Source organism: Rhipicephalus sanguineus, chromosome 4, assembly GCF_013339695.2.
Source record: "Rhipicephalus sanguineus isolate Rsan-2018 chromosome 4, BIME_Rsan_1.4, whole genome shotgun sequence".
Lineage (NCBI taxonomy): Eukaryota > Metazoa > Arthropoda > Arachnida > Ixodida > Ixodidae > Rhipicephalus > Rhipicephalus sanguineus.
In genome coordinates, this window is record NC_051179.1 from 126,311,065 (window position 1) to 126,325,929 (window position 14,865).

Genomic DNA, 14,865 nt, shown 5'->3' on the forward strand with positions numbered 1-14,865 from the left:
ACTGGTTCAATAGTAGCAAAGTGCAAGTTATAAGCGGCAAAATAATGGTAGGTTTTAAACGTTGCCATACTTAGCCCATATACAACGTGAGGGGCTTTTTGACGTACACTTAAATCTAAGTACATGGACCTCTAGCATTTAGCCTCTATCTCCATTCTAAGGTTTGTTTGAGCAACTATCACTTCCACATGCGTCAGTAAGTTCAGTTTTGTCGCACAGGTGGTTTTAGCCAGCTGCACTTGCAAAAACTGACGCCTATCAGGTTTCTAGTTTCTCAAAAGGTATCTGCTTGATACTGGCCCATATAGTGCTCAAAGTGGTGCGATTTCAGCTGTTCACAGGTGGGCACCAGAACAGCTGAACCCCTTTATAAGACACTTATCGGAGAGCAAAACAGACTGTTTCCAGAATTACAGTGAATGGATGAGCTTTTAACCGTATTATTGAGAGATGCATTGAATGCCTGAACAAAACATCTGACCTTTCTAAATATGCAAATGTGGTATGATAAAGGTAATTGGCCAAGCTCTTAACATGTCAAAAGTAGGGGTGTGCGAATATTCGAAATTTCGAATATTTTTCGAATAGTGTTTGCTATTCGATTCGATTCGCACTGAAATTTTACTATTCGAACTATTCGAACTTCCCAAAGACAAATGCAGTCAACGTCCGGTTGAAAGTGACCCCTTCAGATTTTCAATATGCTTCACCACATTACTCTCGTATTGCGGCAAAGCTGCCTTTCAAGCTCCGTTACGGTCGAACTTGGCCATGAGACAAAGTCCGTTTGGAAGTGGTCCCTAGATTTTCAATATGCTTCACCTCATCACAACCCCGTATTGCGGCAAAGCTGCCTTTCAAGCTCCGCTACGGTCGCAAATGTATTAACTCAAGAAAACGCTGGTTCCAATATGGAGATGAAAGATGTGGCAGAGTTGGGGGCTCAATTAATGCTGTTTTGGACCTGAAATTTGGGCAGGAAGTCCGAAAAATCGGACGCCGAAGCTTTTTAGCATCCAAAATTTCAGATGTTCTTATAGATCGACGTCTACGAGGCAGATTTGGAACTCCGGACTTGAAGGGAGCACACCCTTGTCCGCCACTTCAGTTAGCCTTTCACAGCAGTTGAAAGAGGAGGAGAGGCTGAGGAAATGGCATCTCTGCCTATCACGTGTAAAGTGTTGTCGGCAACACTTTTGTGGAACCAAATCATGCACATAAATACAATTCGGCCTCTACATTGCCTCACTCTTGATAAGAAAGACAACTATGAAATATGACCCCACCGGCGCTTCATCAACCTAGCGAAAAGAAACACTTTCATGTTGCGATCTCACAAGAACATACTTAGGGATTCTCTGCAACTTTTTCTGTAATTTCACTTCGAATTATTCGAAAAATGTTTGAGAAATATTCGAAAATTATTCGAAATTATTCGATTCGATTCGCATTCAATCTTTATTATTCGAATTCGCTTCGCACCCAAAATTTTGCTATTCGCACAGCTCTAGTCAAAAGCACATTATGATTCTGAGGCACACTGTAGAGTGGGACTCTGGGTTGATTTCGGCCACCTGGAGTTTTTTAACGTGCACCTAAATCTGCATTTCTCCCCTACCGAAATGTGATTGCTGTGACTGGGAATCGAACCCACAGGCCCCAGCTTAGCAGCGCGAGGTACCGTATTTACATGATTGTAAGTCGACTCGAATGTAGGTCGACCCCCCAATATCTCACGTCAAGAAAAAAAAAAAGAAAGAAAAAAGCGCGAGCGCATTTCATAAAGGAAATTTATTTACGTCTCTGAAACGAACTCGAATTTCTGTGTGCAAAGGTGGCTTCACGGCATTGCTTTAAGGGGGGACGCGCCCTTTGAAAATCGAAAAATCGCGAAAAACTCTGTTCTTGAAAAACCGTATATTTGGGGTGTACGTATTACAAACGACCTTTCCTGTAATTATGAACGCCTAAAACATCGTAAAAGTACGTCAAATCGCGTAATAACGAGCAGCGGCAGCTGCTGCGCCGGCCAAACAAGCGCCGAAACAAGCCCAACTTCGAGTGAGCACCGTTCCCGCGCCGTTCAACCGATCGGCGCCATCTTGGTTTTGTTTTGTTCGTGAATTCCCGCGCATTTCTTTACCGCCCGCGGCGGTAGGGGTGGTGGCACGGCCGAAGCATGATTCGCTTATGATTGGGGGGGGGGGGGGGGGGCTCGCAGGGGTTTGAGTTTCCCGCGTCTCGACGCGCAGCTACCATTGGACTAAGCGCGCGCTCCTCGAGAGAGTGGGGGAACGCGCGGCTGCTATTGGCTGCCGCGCGCGATGACGCGATGGCCTTCTCCGCGGCTTGCTCCGTGCGTCGTCGGTTGCGACTAGTGCTAGCGGTGCTAGCGCTTGCTTCGTTCTTTGCTGCCGTCGTCACCGTCGTGCAGCCAGCCTTCGTTATCGCAGCTTCGCATTCCGTTATCGCTCGCGGCACTTTCTGAACTCTACACCGTGTTTACGATATCGCATCCTGCCCGCCGACTAAGAAGTGCCATGTGCCTGTGATCGTTGTGTTATCGGACACGCCGCTGGTCACGGTACACGCGTTCGGTGGATTGGTGCGCTGAATCGTTATATAAACTGTGTTACCGTGGTCAAGCGCACCTCCAACGATTATGATGGCCCTTTTCACAGTGAAGCAACCTCTGTATCGGTAAAGACGACTGCATCGGCGGTGTCAGCCCTCGTATCTCCAGTGTGCGCCAGCGGCACGTGAATGCATAGTTGAAATGAGCTTGGCATCTCGAATCAACCTCGGCGATCGCAACCCAGACTCGTATGAAAAATAGAAAAAAGCCATTAAAGGTGGCAAAGACCAGAAATCGATAAAAACGCATTTTCTTTAATCTACAGGGTCATTTCAGACCAAGATATGTGATCGAAACTTTCGAAGCCCAATATCTCGAAATGACTTCTTTGGCTGGTGATACTGCTTAGTCGAGACATATCTCTGGAACCATTCATCCGATTTCCGACTGGTTTTTTATTTGCACCTGAATAAATTGCCCAAACAAAGACAAAGCCGCTTTTTAAATTTATTGTGTCTGGAATTTGTGATAATTAAAACTTCATTGATAAAAGCCAAATGGCAAACACTAAATCCAGTGCCCTGCTAAAAATTTTCAGCAAGGAAATTTTAAAAACGAGCTTTGTCTTAGTGTAGAGCACTCATCCAGGAATCATCATAGTGAATTTCATAGTGCTAACACATTTACCAAATTCACCAGAGCCTGACTAACAAACCCATGTGGACTATCCTGATAAATGGCTGTAACTTGGGAACCAGTGAGCATAAATGCATGAAATTTTGGGGTTATTCAAATAGCTTTGCTATTAGCCTACCCTGAAAATTTCAATAGGATATCTCAACAAACAAAAAAGTTGCCCTTCCAAGGTAGCCTCCCCCCTTAAAGCTATACAGGAAAGGTAGTTTCGCAGCAATACGCGTGGATCGTTTTTAGAAAATTTTCCGCGAATCGTTGCTGAAGGTGCGGGTTGTACACGAAAAAAAAAAAAAAAAAAACGGTGCATGTTACAGACGGAGCCGGAATGTAAACAAAATGTCGTAACCATGTGACAGCGTGCCTAATGTCTCGGTTTCGACCATGGCAATGCAAGCGCACCTGAATGGCCGACGTGTTGACGTCGAACTTGCGGAAGATGGCAAAGGCCTCCTCGTAGAGTTCACTGCCAATGGCAATGTTGGCGATGTCGGGGGCATCGTAGTTGTCCAGCCGGTTGATGTACTCCATGACACGCGAGCGGTCCGCCTTGATGGCAGTCAAAATGAGCAGGTTCTGCAGGTTGCGGTGGTCCGAGAAAACTGAGTTCTCCAACACAATCTTCTCGAGCAGCTCAATCAGCTCATTGGGCAGGTCGGCCGTCATGAATGCCTTGACCGTCACCGAGATGTCCTCGGGGTCCTGTGTCTCCGAGAGGGCCGTCTGGACCACCTGGTCGATGAGGGGTCGCCGGAACGGATTGCTCTCTGCCAGAACCTCCGCCCAGAGGTCCGGATCTCGCCGCCGAACCAGGTAGCGAGCCTCGCTCTTGAAGAGCGAGTTCTCATTGCACACCTGCACACACAGAGAAACAATTCGCAGCGGTCAACTGGTGCCACTTTGTTTAGCACGCACACGAGCCTTTCCAAAGCTTTCTTTGGCTGCTTTTCACCCACTTTGGATGTACAGCAGCTAATCTTGCACAATAAAACCCAGGAGGAGAGCCAATTTATGCGACTTCAGACACACTGGCTGCCCTCCTGACAACATGGACAAGTTTGGAACTGCACTTGATATGTGTGCATTCTTGGCCGAACACCCAAGAGAAAAATGCCCAATTGGTTGGTGCCCACGCAGACGACATTACATGCTAGAGAAGGAGGTGAACAGGGCGAGTGCCAGATGCAGGCATCTCATCAGCAACACACCTCCGCATCAAATGTGGCCACTGCGGTGCCATGATTACAAGGCTCTTGTGTGCATTCTGTAATGGAACGTTCATCCTGAACACACGCGATTAGTTGATGCCCGCACAACTTGTTTGGGTTCTCAATACTTTAGGTTTTTCTCGTGTTAAAATTTCACCCCATGCAATTATAGCACTCCGGAGTGTTAGTTTTGGGTAAGAAAGTTAAGTTAGAAAGTTTAATTAGGCAAATAGATACGGTACAGTGTCATGATACCATTTGAAACTGCAGCTGGCAGCAAGATTGCTGCTTCAAACAGGCTTATATGCCCACAAGGTTTCGCAATTCACAGATGACATGAGAACATGACGCAGGTTAGTTCAAGAATCTATCACTGGCTTTAACGAACATCCTTGATGGTTACAACTTTTGCATTGTAAGCAGGCATCTTGACAATGTAAATTACTTTCGTGGATACCTTTGCCTGGGTGAAAATCGACAAGCCAGGACCGGACACAGGGGTAGCTATGGCCAACAAGTTCCTAGCACAAGTCACTAAAGGAAACCTTTCAGAAGTAAAAGCATCACTAAATCTGAGTGCCAGAGATTGTAGCACACAAAGGAACTTTGCCACTGCTGATAACTACAGCATTTACTCGTGTAATGATCGCACTTTTTTTCTAAAGAAATTTGACCAAGACTTTGGGAGTGCTGACCATTACGGGGCATAAAATTTTTGCGAGAAGAATCAAGTTGCAGGCCCAGAACGGAATACGTGACCTATAGTCAGACACAACTTTAGAAGTCTGCGGCATTTCCTCCTCACAGGCGGATGCACACAAGCCTGCACCAATGGGCTGACGTCATGAGCCGGACGGCCGGTGACCATGCCCTCAGAGAACATTGCCAAGTGCACGAGCGGCACTCTTTAGTCACGGAGGCAATCTGCTGCCGCACTTCGGTTGTCTGGGTGGGGCCTCTCCGGACTTCGCAAGTTGTATCCGACTATAGAGTATGTACGTGCAACCAAAGGTGCTACCAGACCTGGACAAGCTCTCGGTCACACTGTCCCCGCTCGTAGGCGATGCAGGCCAGATGGGGGTCGCGCTTCTCGCAGTACCGGCCCACAACAGTGCTGTCGTAGAAAGGATTCTCGCGCAGGAACCGCTCGGGGTTGTTGTTGGAGTCTATGTAGATCTTGGCCAGCGCATTGTGGGTGGCCGGCTCCTGGCAGCCCTCGTGCAGCCGCCCCTCGAGCCAGGGCAGCAGCAGCTTGAGCCGGTTGCGCTTCTCCACCTCGGCCACCAGCTCGTCGGTCGAAAACTGGCCGCGCACCACCAGGATGAGGTTCTTGATCACCTCCTCGGCACAGTCCACGTCCAGCAGACCGCCCACCACCACGGGCAGACGTGAAGGGTTCACCTGCACGTCCACCGAGGAAAGCTCGCGGGTTACACAGAATGAATTGGTCCAACAACGAGCAAAACAAAGACGCATTGAAATTTAGTTGCCATTACACAGCAGATTGGAGACACATGCTGGCCCTCAAACATTAGAGAATGGTACTCAAAGTGACTACTTCTTTGTGCAAAGAAATCTGTGTGATCCGTATTGTTTTGGCAAAGTCTGTAAGCCCGACTTTTGTGAACGGCACACTATAAAGGTGACATTTTTTACAGCGGAGCTGTTAAGCTTTTCGTTTGTCCGCATGGATCGTACAGAAAATTTTGGCAAGTATGCAGAAGAGGAATTGGGCAAGCCCCACTAGAGAGTACAAGAATTTATGGGAACCATTTGAATGCACTTTTAAGGGGAGACACTGGTCTCGAAACGAAAAGTTTTATTATTGGAGATATTGTAATGAAATTGGGTGTGTATATGTATTTCTTCCTCCTGTTTTCAAAAATATAATTAGTTTTCATGTACTTCAATTAGTTATCAAATTGTGAGAGCATAAGTGAAATCTAATTAGGTAATTTCTTACGGGTCATTAAGACACTTTCCCTCAGTATTTTTAGGTTCTGTTTAAGATGCAGCTGTAGCCAAAGACCTGCCATGTGGAGCTATGCTATTTATATTGTCACTGAGATATATCATCATATAAGAACTTTCAATTGTATTGACATTGTGTAATCTTGAAATGCAATTAGCTCACATTATTGTTCACAAAATTTCATATGTTCATCTTAGCCACAAAAAAATAGCATAGCTCCACAGTCCTATTTCTTACGAATTCAACGGTATAAAATTTATCAAAATTACCTTACAAAAACATAATGAAAAGATCCGTAAGGCTGGTCAAGTTGGCAAAAAATGTGAAGCTGAGAAAATCGCGTTTGAAGATTGACACGCACTGTATAAATTTCTAAAAGGAACCTTTAACCATAAATTTTATTCACATGTTCCCCATCTGTTTCCCTTCAAAACAAAACAGAAAGTGTCTTGTTCCACCCAAGGAATCATATCTAAAAAAATTTTCCAATGTGCAAAGCATGATCAAAACCCCACCATGACAAGCGGCTGGGGGGTTCTGGAAAAGCCATGGGGTATGAGGCTCAAGCGACTGGCTGCTCATGTCTTTTCAGTCTTTAGGAAGAACCTTCTAGATGTTAGGCAGCATGTTACCCTGGGTAATAGGTTGCTATGCTTGAGAGAATACCTTCAAAGTAGTCCAGGACTGTAATCTTCAGTTGCACCCGTTTTGTGTCTCCTTGCAAGAGTCTTTTTTGTGTTGGTGCTCTTCAGATGAGTTGCATTTGCCTTGCGTAAACGCAGAGAGTCTTTTTCTAGGCTGTGGTCCCAGGGCACAGCCGAGACAAAAGTTTGAGTAAACAACATGGTCAATTACAAGGCCAGTGTAGAGCTCAATGATGCAGCCCACACCTATGTGTGAGCTCCGACCTCGCGTCATCCATGAGCCGTCGAACACAACATCGATGTTCCCTATGGGGTTCAGGAAGTCTGTATACAGCTCTTTTATTACTGCCACACTAGCAGCTTCACTTTCAGTCGCTGTGTTTTCGCAGGCTTTCACTAAACTTTTTAGGTGTCCCTGAAACGTCTTGTGGTGCAAGCCTCGGTGCGAAAGGTTCATACACGCACAAAAGTCCGAAAGGGCAGTAACACCTTTGCCTATCATCTGTATCCCCTTCATGGCCCTCATGTTGACTTCGAAGGGAGTGATGGTGGCAGTTCCGCTCACTCTCGGAGAAGAAAATTGCTTCTTCTCGAAATCACAACTGCTGCAAGAAAAAATAAGCTTTACCGCAAGGCCGTACTCCTTGTCCGTTGCCTTCCTCACGCTGAGACTTTTTGCGTCGCATTTGTCGCACTTCGCTTGTGCAAAAAAGTTATTCAAAACTTTCATATCGACGAGCAAAAAATCGGTCCCGGCGTCACCGGTCTGGCACTCCGCGCTTACTCCAAGAAGGTCGAACTTGCGCTGGGTAGCCGACTTTCCAGACAGAACGGTCTTCGTTTGCGCCGATCTCTCAACTCGCTGCGCCTGCTCCGCCGTTGAGTAGTACGCGGCATCAACCCGAAGTGTTTCGCTAGTCGAACTTGGTCCCACGGTGTCGTCAGTTGAAGTTCCCGGCAGGTCCAAAGGGTCCGGCCGCGACTCCAACTCCGCTGCCGACGGTGCACTTGTAGCCGGCGCCTTCTTGTTCCAAGCCCGTTTTTTACGGCTTCCAAAAGCTCGTTGCGTCGATGGTTTCAGACGAGAGTCTCCAGGCATCTCGATCGCGTGGAAAAACTACCGGCACAAAGTAGAGACACGGTCCGTCGAGAAACACGCACGATCGCAAAAAACAGGCGCACACAAACGGACAGCCACGGCGGAGAACCAAACACAAAGAAAAAAAAAATGACGTGTCGGTCGCGCCAGCCAATGGGAGACTCGGAAAGGCGCGCTTGAAAAGCGCGCCGCGTGAGAGCCAATCAGTGGCCTGGAAACGACCTTCAGAAAACCCGCGACGGCGGCCGTTCTGCTTGAGCGACGCCATTTTGAGATGGCGCAAAATGTGCACAAAGAAAACAGCTTCAAATCTAGCCCAAGATGGCGGTGCTCGGCCCGCTGCAACGCTCATGGCGCGCGCGGGAAGTTCGAACAAATTTCGTCCTTTTGGGGACATTTTAGTGCTGCCGGGGTGCTTTGAAAGCCGATTTTATCGCGTTTCCCGACCGAATTTAGCGTTAGCAATTTGAGAGTAGGTGCTCAGAAGTACAAACGCCTCGAAAATAAGCTTTGCGAAAAATCGATTTTTTGACCATTTTTGACCGTTCCAAGACCCGCGTCTCCCCTTAAACCTCCGAGGCTCCCCCCAAACGGGTTGCATGGTCAATGACAGCTGTAGGCAGTAAATCATGATCAGAATGCTTACCAATAATTATTGTAGAGGTTCAACATCCCAAAACCAAGATATTATGAGGGACGCCGTAGTGGAGAGCTCCGGAAGTTTCGACCAACTGGGGTTCTTTAACGTGCACCTAAATGTAAGTACACGGGCCTCAAGCACTTTCACCTCCATCGAAAATGCTACTGCCGCGGCTGGGATTCGATCCCGATGCTTACCAGTCCTAGCAATTCTATTTGCAAAATGAAGAACTCGCTCGCGGGCACAAGCTGGGCGTAAATGGCAATGCCACGTCATCCATTGACCTTTGCACGACTAGCAGCCGGAGAGAGGCACGCACCTTTTGGACGTAGATCTCAATGTACTTCTGCAGGGAGTTCCGGTACAGGTAGAGTACGAGGTCGTGGACAAAGTCGAAGCGGTCACATACGATGATCAGCGGCAGCTGGTCGGTCAGCTTGGCCTCCTTGAGGAAGTTCTTGACTCTCTCGGCATTGTAGCAGTTGCTCTCGCGGCAGATGCGTTCCACCTCCTTGATCTGCCCAGTCTTGCAGGCGGCCTGGATGTACTTGAAGTGCACCTCCGGGTCCTGGCTGAAGTTCACGATGGAGCCGAGGAAGTAGAAGAGGCCCTCGTAGCTTTTGAACGACTCGAACAGGTCGATGAGCGCAGTGGTCGTCAGCTGCTCGTGGTACTTGGTGGCCACCTGCACGCAGATCTGCAGGTTCTGCCGCAGGTTGTGCGTTAGCATGGCCCGCAGGCACTCCAGGGAGTCCTCCACCGACAACGAGCCAAAGTAGTTCACCAGCCACTGCGTGGAACAAATGCGGCAGCACGCAACAGTGTTAGGACATACTTCAGGACACCTTCCCGCACACCTCGCAGGCAAAAGCATCAAAAACGGTGCTAAAAGGATTCTAAATTTTAAACACTGCAATCATGCGGCTAACAGATGCACTAAAATGACGCACAAATCGTCCACGTTGACAGTCATTGCTCCTTTATCCCATATATGCCCAAACTCAGAAAAAATGACAAAACAAATATTTTTCACAAAAAGTGTACTTCTACCCTCAAAAGAAAGCACAAGTTCTTTATTTACTTCCAGGTAAACAACACTTTTTCAAGCAGTCCTATACATATCGGACACTGGGCAATAGGGGTGCTATGTGCGGGTGTGGTAGACCTTGAAACATTTCGCGTGCACACTGACATTGCACTTGTCCCTCCCCACGAGGTCTTTCATACAAAGCACGCATTTGCCCGGAGAAAGCGGTCGCTTTCTCCGGGCACATATGGGCTAACTGGGCTCCACGAACAATCAAAACCCAGGAGACAGGTGAAGCACTGTTTAAATAAAGCACTACAGAAAACATCTTCCTGCTAAAACCCCCCCGGAGTGGCTGATCTACAGTTGGCAGACATGGCGATATCACCGACCCGCGGTGACCACAGGGACATTGAGATACTCATTGGAGCCGACTGCTATTGGCATATAGTGAGCGGTGAAGTGCGAGCTGTTGAGGGAGCGCTGGTCGCGCTGAACACAGACTTTGGATGGACTCTGCAGGGCCCAATTCCGCAGGCGACCTCGACCGTGTGTTGCTCGACGGTGGCCTTCCTACGCACCGGGGTGGTGGAGCCGGCGTCCAGCCTTTACAACGAGCACCGAGCCTCCTGGGAATTAGAGAGCCTCGGCATCTCGACGAAGGGCGGCCCATCGGGAGACGACGAACACGTGAGGCACGATTTTCATCCATTGAGCTTTGTCAACGGCCGCTACGAGCCAAGCCTCCCTTGGAAGCCATTAGACCGGCCTTTGGAAACTAACAAAGTAGTTGCTGACGTTCCCGCAGAAATCATCCACGAAAAGCGAAGGTTGACCAAGACGGCAGTGGGTAGTGTCTCCGCGACTGCCCCCCCACTTCTCATAGACATCGAGCGCTTCAGCGACTTGAATCGTTTGTTACGAGTGACATCTTGGGTGCGTCGGTTTACGCATAACTGCAAACACGGCGCCCAGAGGCGAAATGGCGCACTCAGTGCTGAAGAAATTCGAGAAGCGCGGGATCTTCTGACCCGACAGGTGCAGAGGGAAGCGTTCGGTGACGCACAAAGCAACGTTGAGTCGAACAGCCGCCTCAAACAACAGCCAGACCTCAAAAGTTTGGAACTGTTCATCGATGACAGCGGATTGTTGCGGCTAAAGGGGTGTTTGCAGAAATCTTTGGCTTATGAAACGGCGCACCCCATCGTCCTGCCCGCATCACACCACTTTGTGGAGCTCCTGATACGGAACGAACATCGGTGGCTGCTGCATGCTCGGTGTTTGGACACATTGACGCAGTTAAGAGAAACGTTTTGGATCGTTCGAGCTCGAGAGGCAGTAAAGAAGGTGTTGAATCGTTTTGTGCGCAAGAAGATGAACAGCAAGGCTGCAACGCAGCCTGTCGCGCCACTACCTAGAGACAGGGTATCTGAAGCGGCGCCTTTCATGGTATCGGGCCTCGACTTCGCCGGACCAGTGCTCACGAAAACTGATGGCAAGATACAGAAGTCCTACATCTTACTGCTCACATGCGCTGTAACCAGAGCAATCCATTTGGAAACAGTCACCGACCTGTCGACTCGCGGAGAACAACCGACTGCTTCTAACGCCAACGAACTAGAGCGTCGGTGGAAGTATCGCCAGAAATTATCTGATCTACTATGGAAGCGCTGGCGAACAGAGTACTTGTGCTCTTTACGATCACATCACCACGCCACTCTGGCAGCAGCAAGTGACTTGCAGGTCAGCGACCTGGTGTTGCTACATGATGACTTTCACCCACGGCATACGTGGAAGGTTGGCAGGATTATTGAAGTCTTTCCGGGACGCGATGGACGCAACCGCGCCTGCATGATACGCCTGCCTGGGGGAAAGAACGTGCGACGGCCTGTTCAACTTATTCATCTGTTAGAGGCTCGAGGTCAATGAGCTACGCTCATTGGGCGGGGAGTATGTTAAGGATTTCCAGTAGCCTCCCGCGGGGTCCCCAAAGACGAAACATCTCAGCGTTGGGACACAAGTCCGTTTTCTACAGGGTTGTAAAGCGTCTCTCACAGCCCCCCACCGCAGGCACGCAGTCCTCCCCTCCAGTCAACGTAACTGTACACCACACCGCCCTCTCAAGCACGGCCGAAACGGCGCGACGGCGTGGTGGGGCTTTCCTGGAAAGGCATCTGGACTGCGCACGTGGCGTTCAACAAGTGAAAATGGAAGCAAAACAGAAGAATTACCACGAGGGTAAAAGAGTGGCCGGTGCGGGGGAACTTCGAAGACGAGGCAGAGACTTTCGAGCCACGAACCAAGAATCACGTCTCAAGACAGTTGTAAATTCTGTAAGTAAACTTCTTGTTCTACTTGTAATCGTAGCTTTCGTAACATAACCTACTGGAATACCTTTCATAAGAGCTTCCCATAAGAGCTTCCTGCACTGACAGTAAGCCAATCCAGACTGAGAAAGATTAACCATGCAGCCTACTAAGCTTCTGAAGTTCCCTGTCCCTCCCACTGTACTTATTTCCTTCCTTCCCGGATATCCTTCAGATGCAAGCCGCCACATTTATTTACAGCTTGTTCAGTGTGCAATTATGAGAGACTGTTTCCTGGCATTCTATGTGCATAATGTCGCCACATGTGATCCAGATTCCTGCACAAGCTGCCTTAGGGCCTTCAAGCGCAGCCTCACTCACCTCAGCGTTCAGCAGGTGGGTGTGCACGATGGCCCGCTTTATGTCGTACAGGTCGGTGTAGTGTTCCAGGGCCCGCTGGAGGAGGCCCGCCTTCTCGCAGAGCTGTGCCACGTGGGCACGGTCGTAGTGGGTGAACATCTGGTTGCCCAGGATGGCATCGGCCACCTGCGGCGCCGTCATCAGGTTCATCTCCAGCAGTCTCGTCTGGAGGTGGCTTTCCGAGGGTCGGTTGTTCTTCAGGGCATCCAGCAGGAATGCCGTGCACTGCTGGACTAAGTTGGACTCCATGAACACGTCCACAATCTGCACGGAGGAAAGCGGTGAGCTGCACAAACCAGCAGTAGCACTACTGGCAAGACCCTCTTCTCCTAAACTCACATAGCAACACCTGCAAAAGCACTTTCCAGATCTGTTGCCTTGGCTGTTAGCAGCGCTGGCGAACACACATACGCCCAAGAAAGTGGACACAAAGATCACTGCAGTAACTAAGTTGATAAAGCACAGCACATCTAATGCTAAAAATATGGGTTTGGCAAGGTATCTTTATGTCTATTCTGACTTCCTATAGGCACCGGGCGGCCGTCGTAAGGCGCCAGCTACGCCTCTCCCGAAAAGCGCCCCCAGCGGCGGCAGGGACAGCACTGGCATGTGAAGCAGACAACGCGGAGCAGGTCTGCTACTTTCGGCACGTATTCGAACAGAAGCGCGGCGTTTCTTTTCGGGCAATTCGAAGCTGTATGCTGTTGCGGTTGTTGCCGAGAGGCAAAGAGAAGCGGCAGCAACAGTGTTCTTTTGAACAATGCACGAAGCGTTCGATTCTCGGACATGTGTTTAGACAACGGGGCCCGTCGTCGGGCTTCAGGCAGACTCCCGCGCAGTCATTTGCGGTCGTGGACGCGTTTATGGCCGCCAAGTCATCTAGAAAGAATGACACGGTGTCCCTCTCATGTCCACACCGATGAGCGCTGTCGGAACATCAAACGAGTCAGCTTCTTTGCGTGGTGCTGTGCTTGTAGGCGTTTGTTTTCGTTCGGAGACGGACCAGAGGGGGCACGATGCCTCCTCCCTTTCGGGACTGCAAATGAGGCAGGCCCGATTGGCGACACGATGTAAAATTAGCATCTTTCCATTTTAACTGCCGATCTCGCTGTTCCTCATCATTGTCTGGAGGGCTCCTGGCGTGAATGCGAGTCCTGACAGCGCAAGTGCACCCATGGCGCTGCCAGTGTTTTTGCGCTGCAGTTTCAAAGACTTGACCAGCTGGCGTACGCGTTTTCGTGCGTCTGCTCTAGAGAAGGGTCTCCGCTTGCACGAAGCAGGTCACGTGCACGACATCACGGAATGTAAAGGCGACAACGATTGCAAATAGCGTTGCAAGTGCGCCCCGCAGACGAAGCTTAACGAAATAAGCTACGATGTGGAGCTAGATGTAAGTAGCACCATTTCTATTTTTTAAATGCGAAGCATTTCTTAGCGAACCTCAGGCACTTTGAGCGTTTCTATCTAGGTATCTGTTTATCTAGCCGCCTACGTCTGGGTGCTCTCGTGATCGCCTCCTTAACTTGGTGTAGACCAAAATTGACATGGGAGGGTAAGTGGATTTGACGAATATGACTGTCTGCTCATGACATGAATAAAGTGAAAATCCTGTCGCGTACATCGTCAAACCCTTTCCTCCAGACACGTGTCGCACATACCCGTTTACCACGGGCATCGGTGTACGGGTATGCGCCACAGGTGATTGACAGTTTATATCTACCCAGGTACGACGAGAACAGACATTGGTAATTTTTTTTTTAATTTCGAGAGTTTGCCCAACGGCATACATAGTTAAATATACAGATAGAGGCCGGCTTCCGCTATATACATCAACAGTGCTCTATGGTGGGGCCCATAGAGCCACAAATCATAATCCGGTGGTCTTGTCGGATGAAGGCCCACTGTTCTCACTCAGGTAGCGCCGCCGTATCTGATTAAAATGCGAGAGCGTTAAGAAAAACCGACGTCAGCGTTGACCCGACGAATGCAGAGAATAAAAATTAGGATCCCAGCAGGAATCGAACCCGATGGTTCTGCGTGGCAGTCAGGTATTCAAAGAGCCACGCCAGGTCTAGAACCTGCTTTGGAAAAACACCCTATGCAGGCGTAATGTCGGTGCAACGTCAGTTGTGGTTGTGGTGCTGGCTATCTAATTTTATAACAAAGCAATAAACACTACATATGTACTCCTATAATACAGCCGTCATGTCAGGTTAACGTCTGTGGTTCCAGTGTTTGCTCTGCTTTTATAGCAGTGTAATAAACGGTACATTTGTATTTC

The 14,865-nt window shown here is 49.1% G+C and overlaps 1 protein-coding gene across 1 annotated transcript in view; it reads right to left on the minus strand.

The window, feature by feature from the left end:
• LOC119390645 (clathrin heavy chain 1) overlaps window positions 1-14,865 on the minus strand; it is a 53,175-nt gene that overhangs the window by 22,476 nt on the left and 15,834 nt on the right. The window contains exons 4-7 of the mRNA XM_037658253.2: window positions 12,546-12,848; window positions 9,151-9,621; window positions 5,500-5,877; window positions 3,671-4,123 (exon numbers count right to left, since the gene is read on the minus strand). Coding sequence (XP_037514181.1) covers window positions 3,671-4,123; window positions 5,500-5,877; window positions 9,151-9,621; window positions 12,546-12,848 — 1,605 coding nt within the window. The remainder of the gene's footprint in view (window positions 1-3,670; window positions 4,124-5,499; window positions 5,878-9,150; window positions 9,622-12,545; window positions 12,849-14,865) is intronic.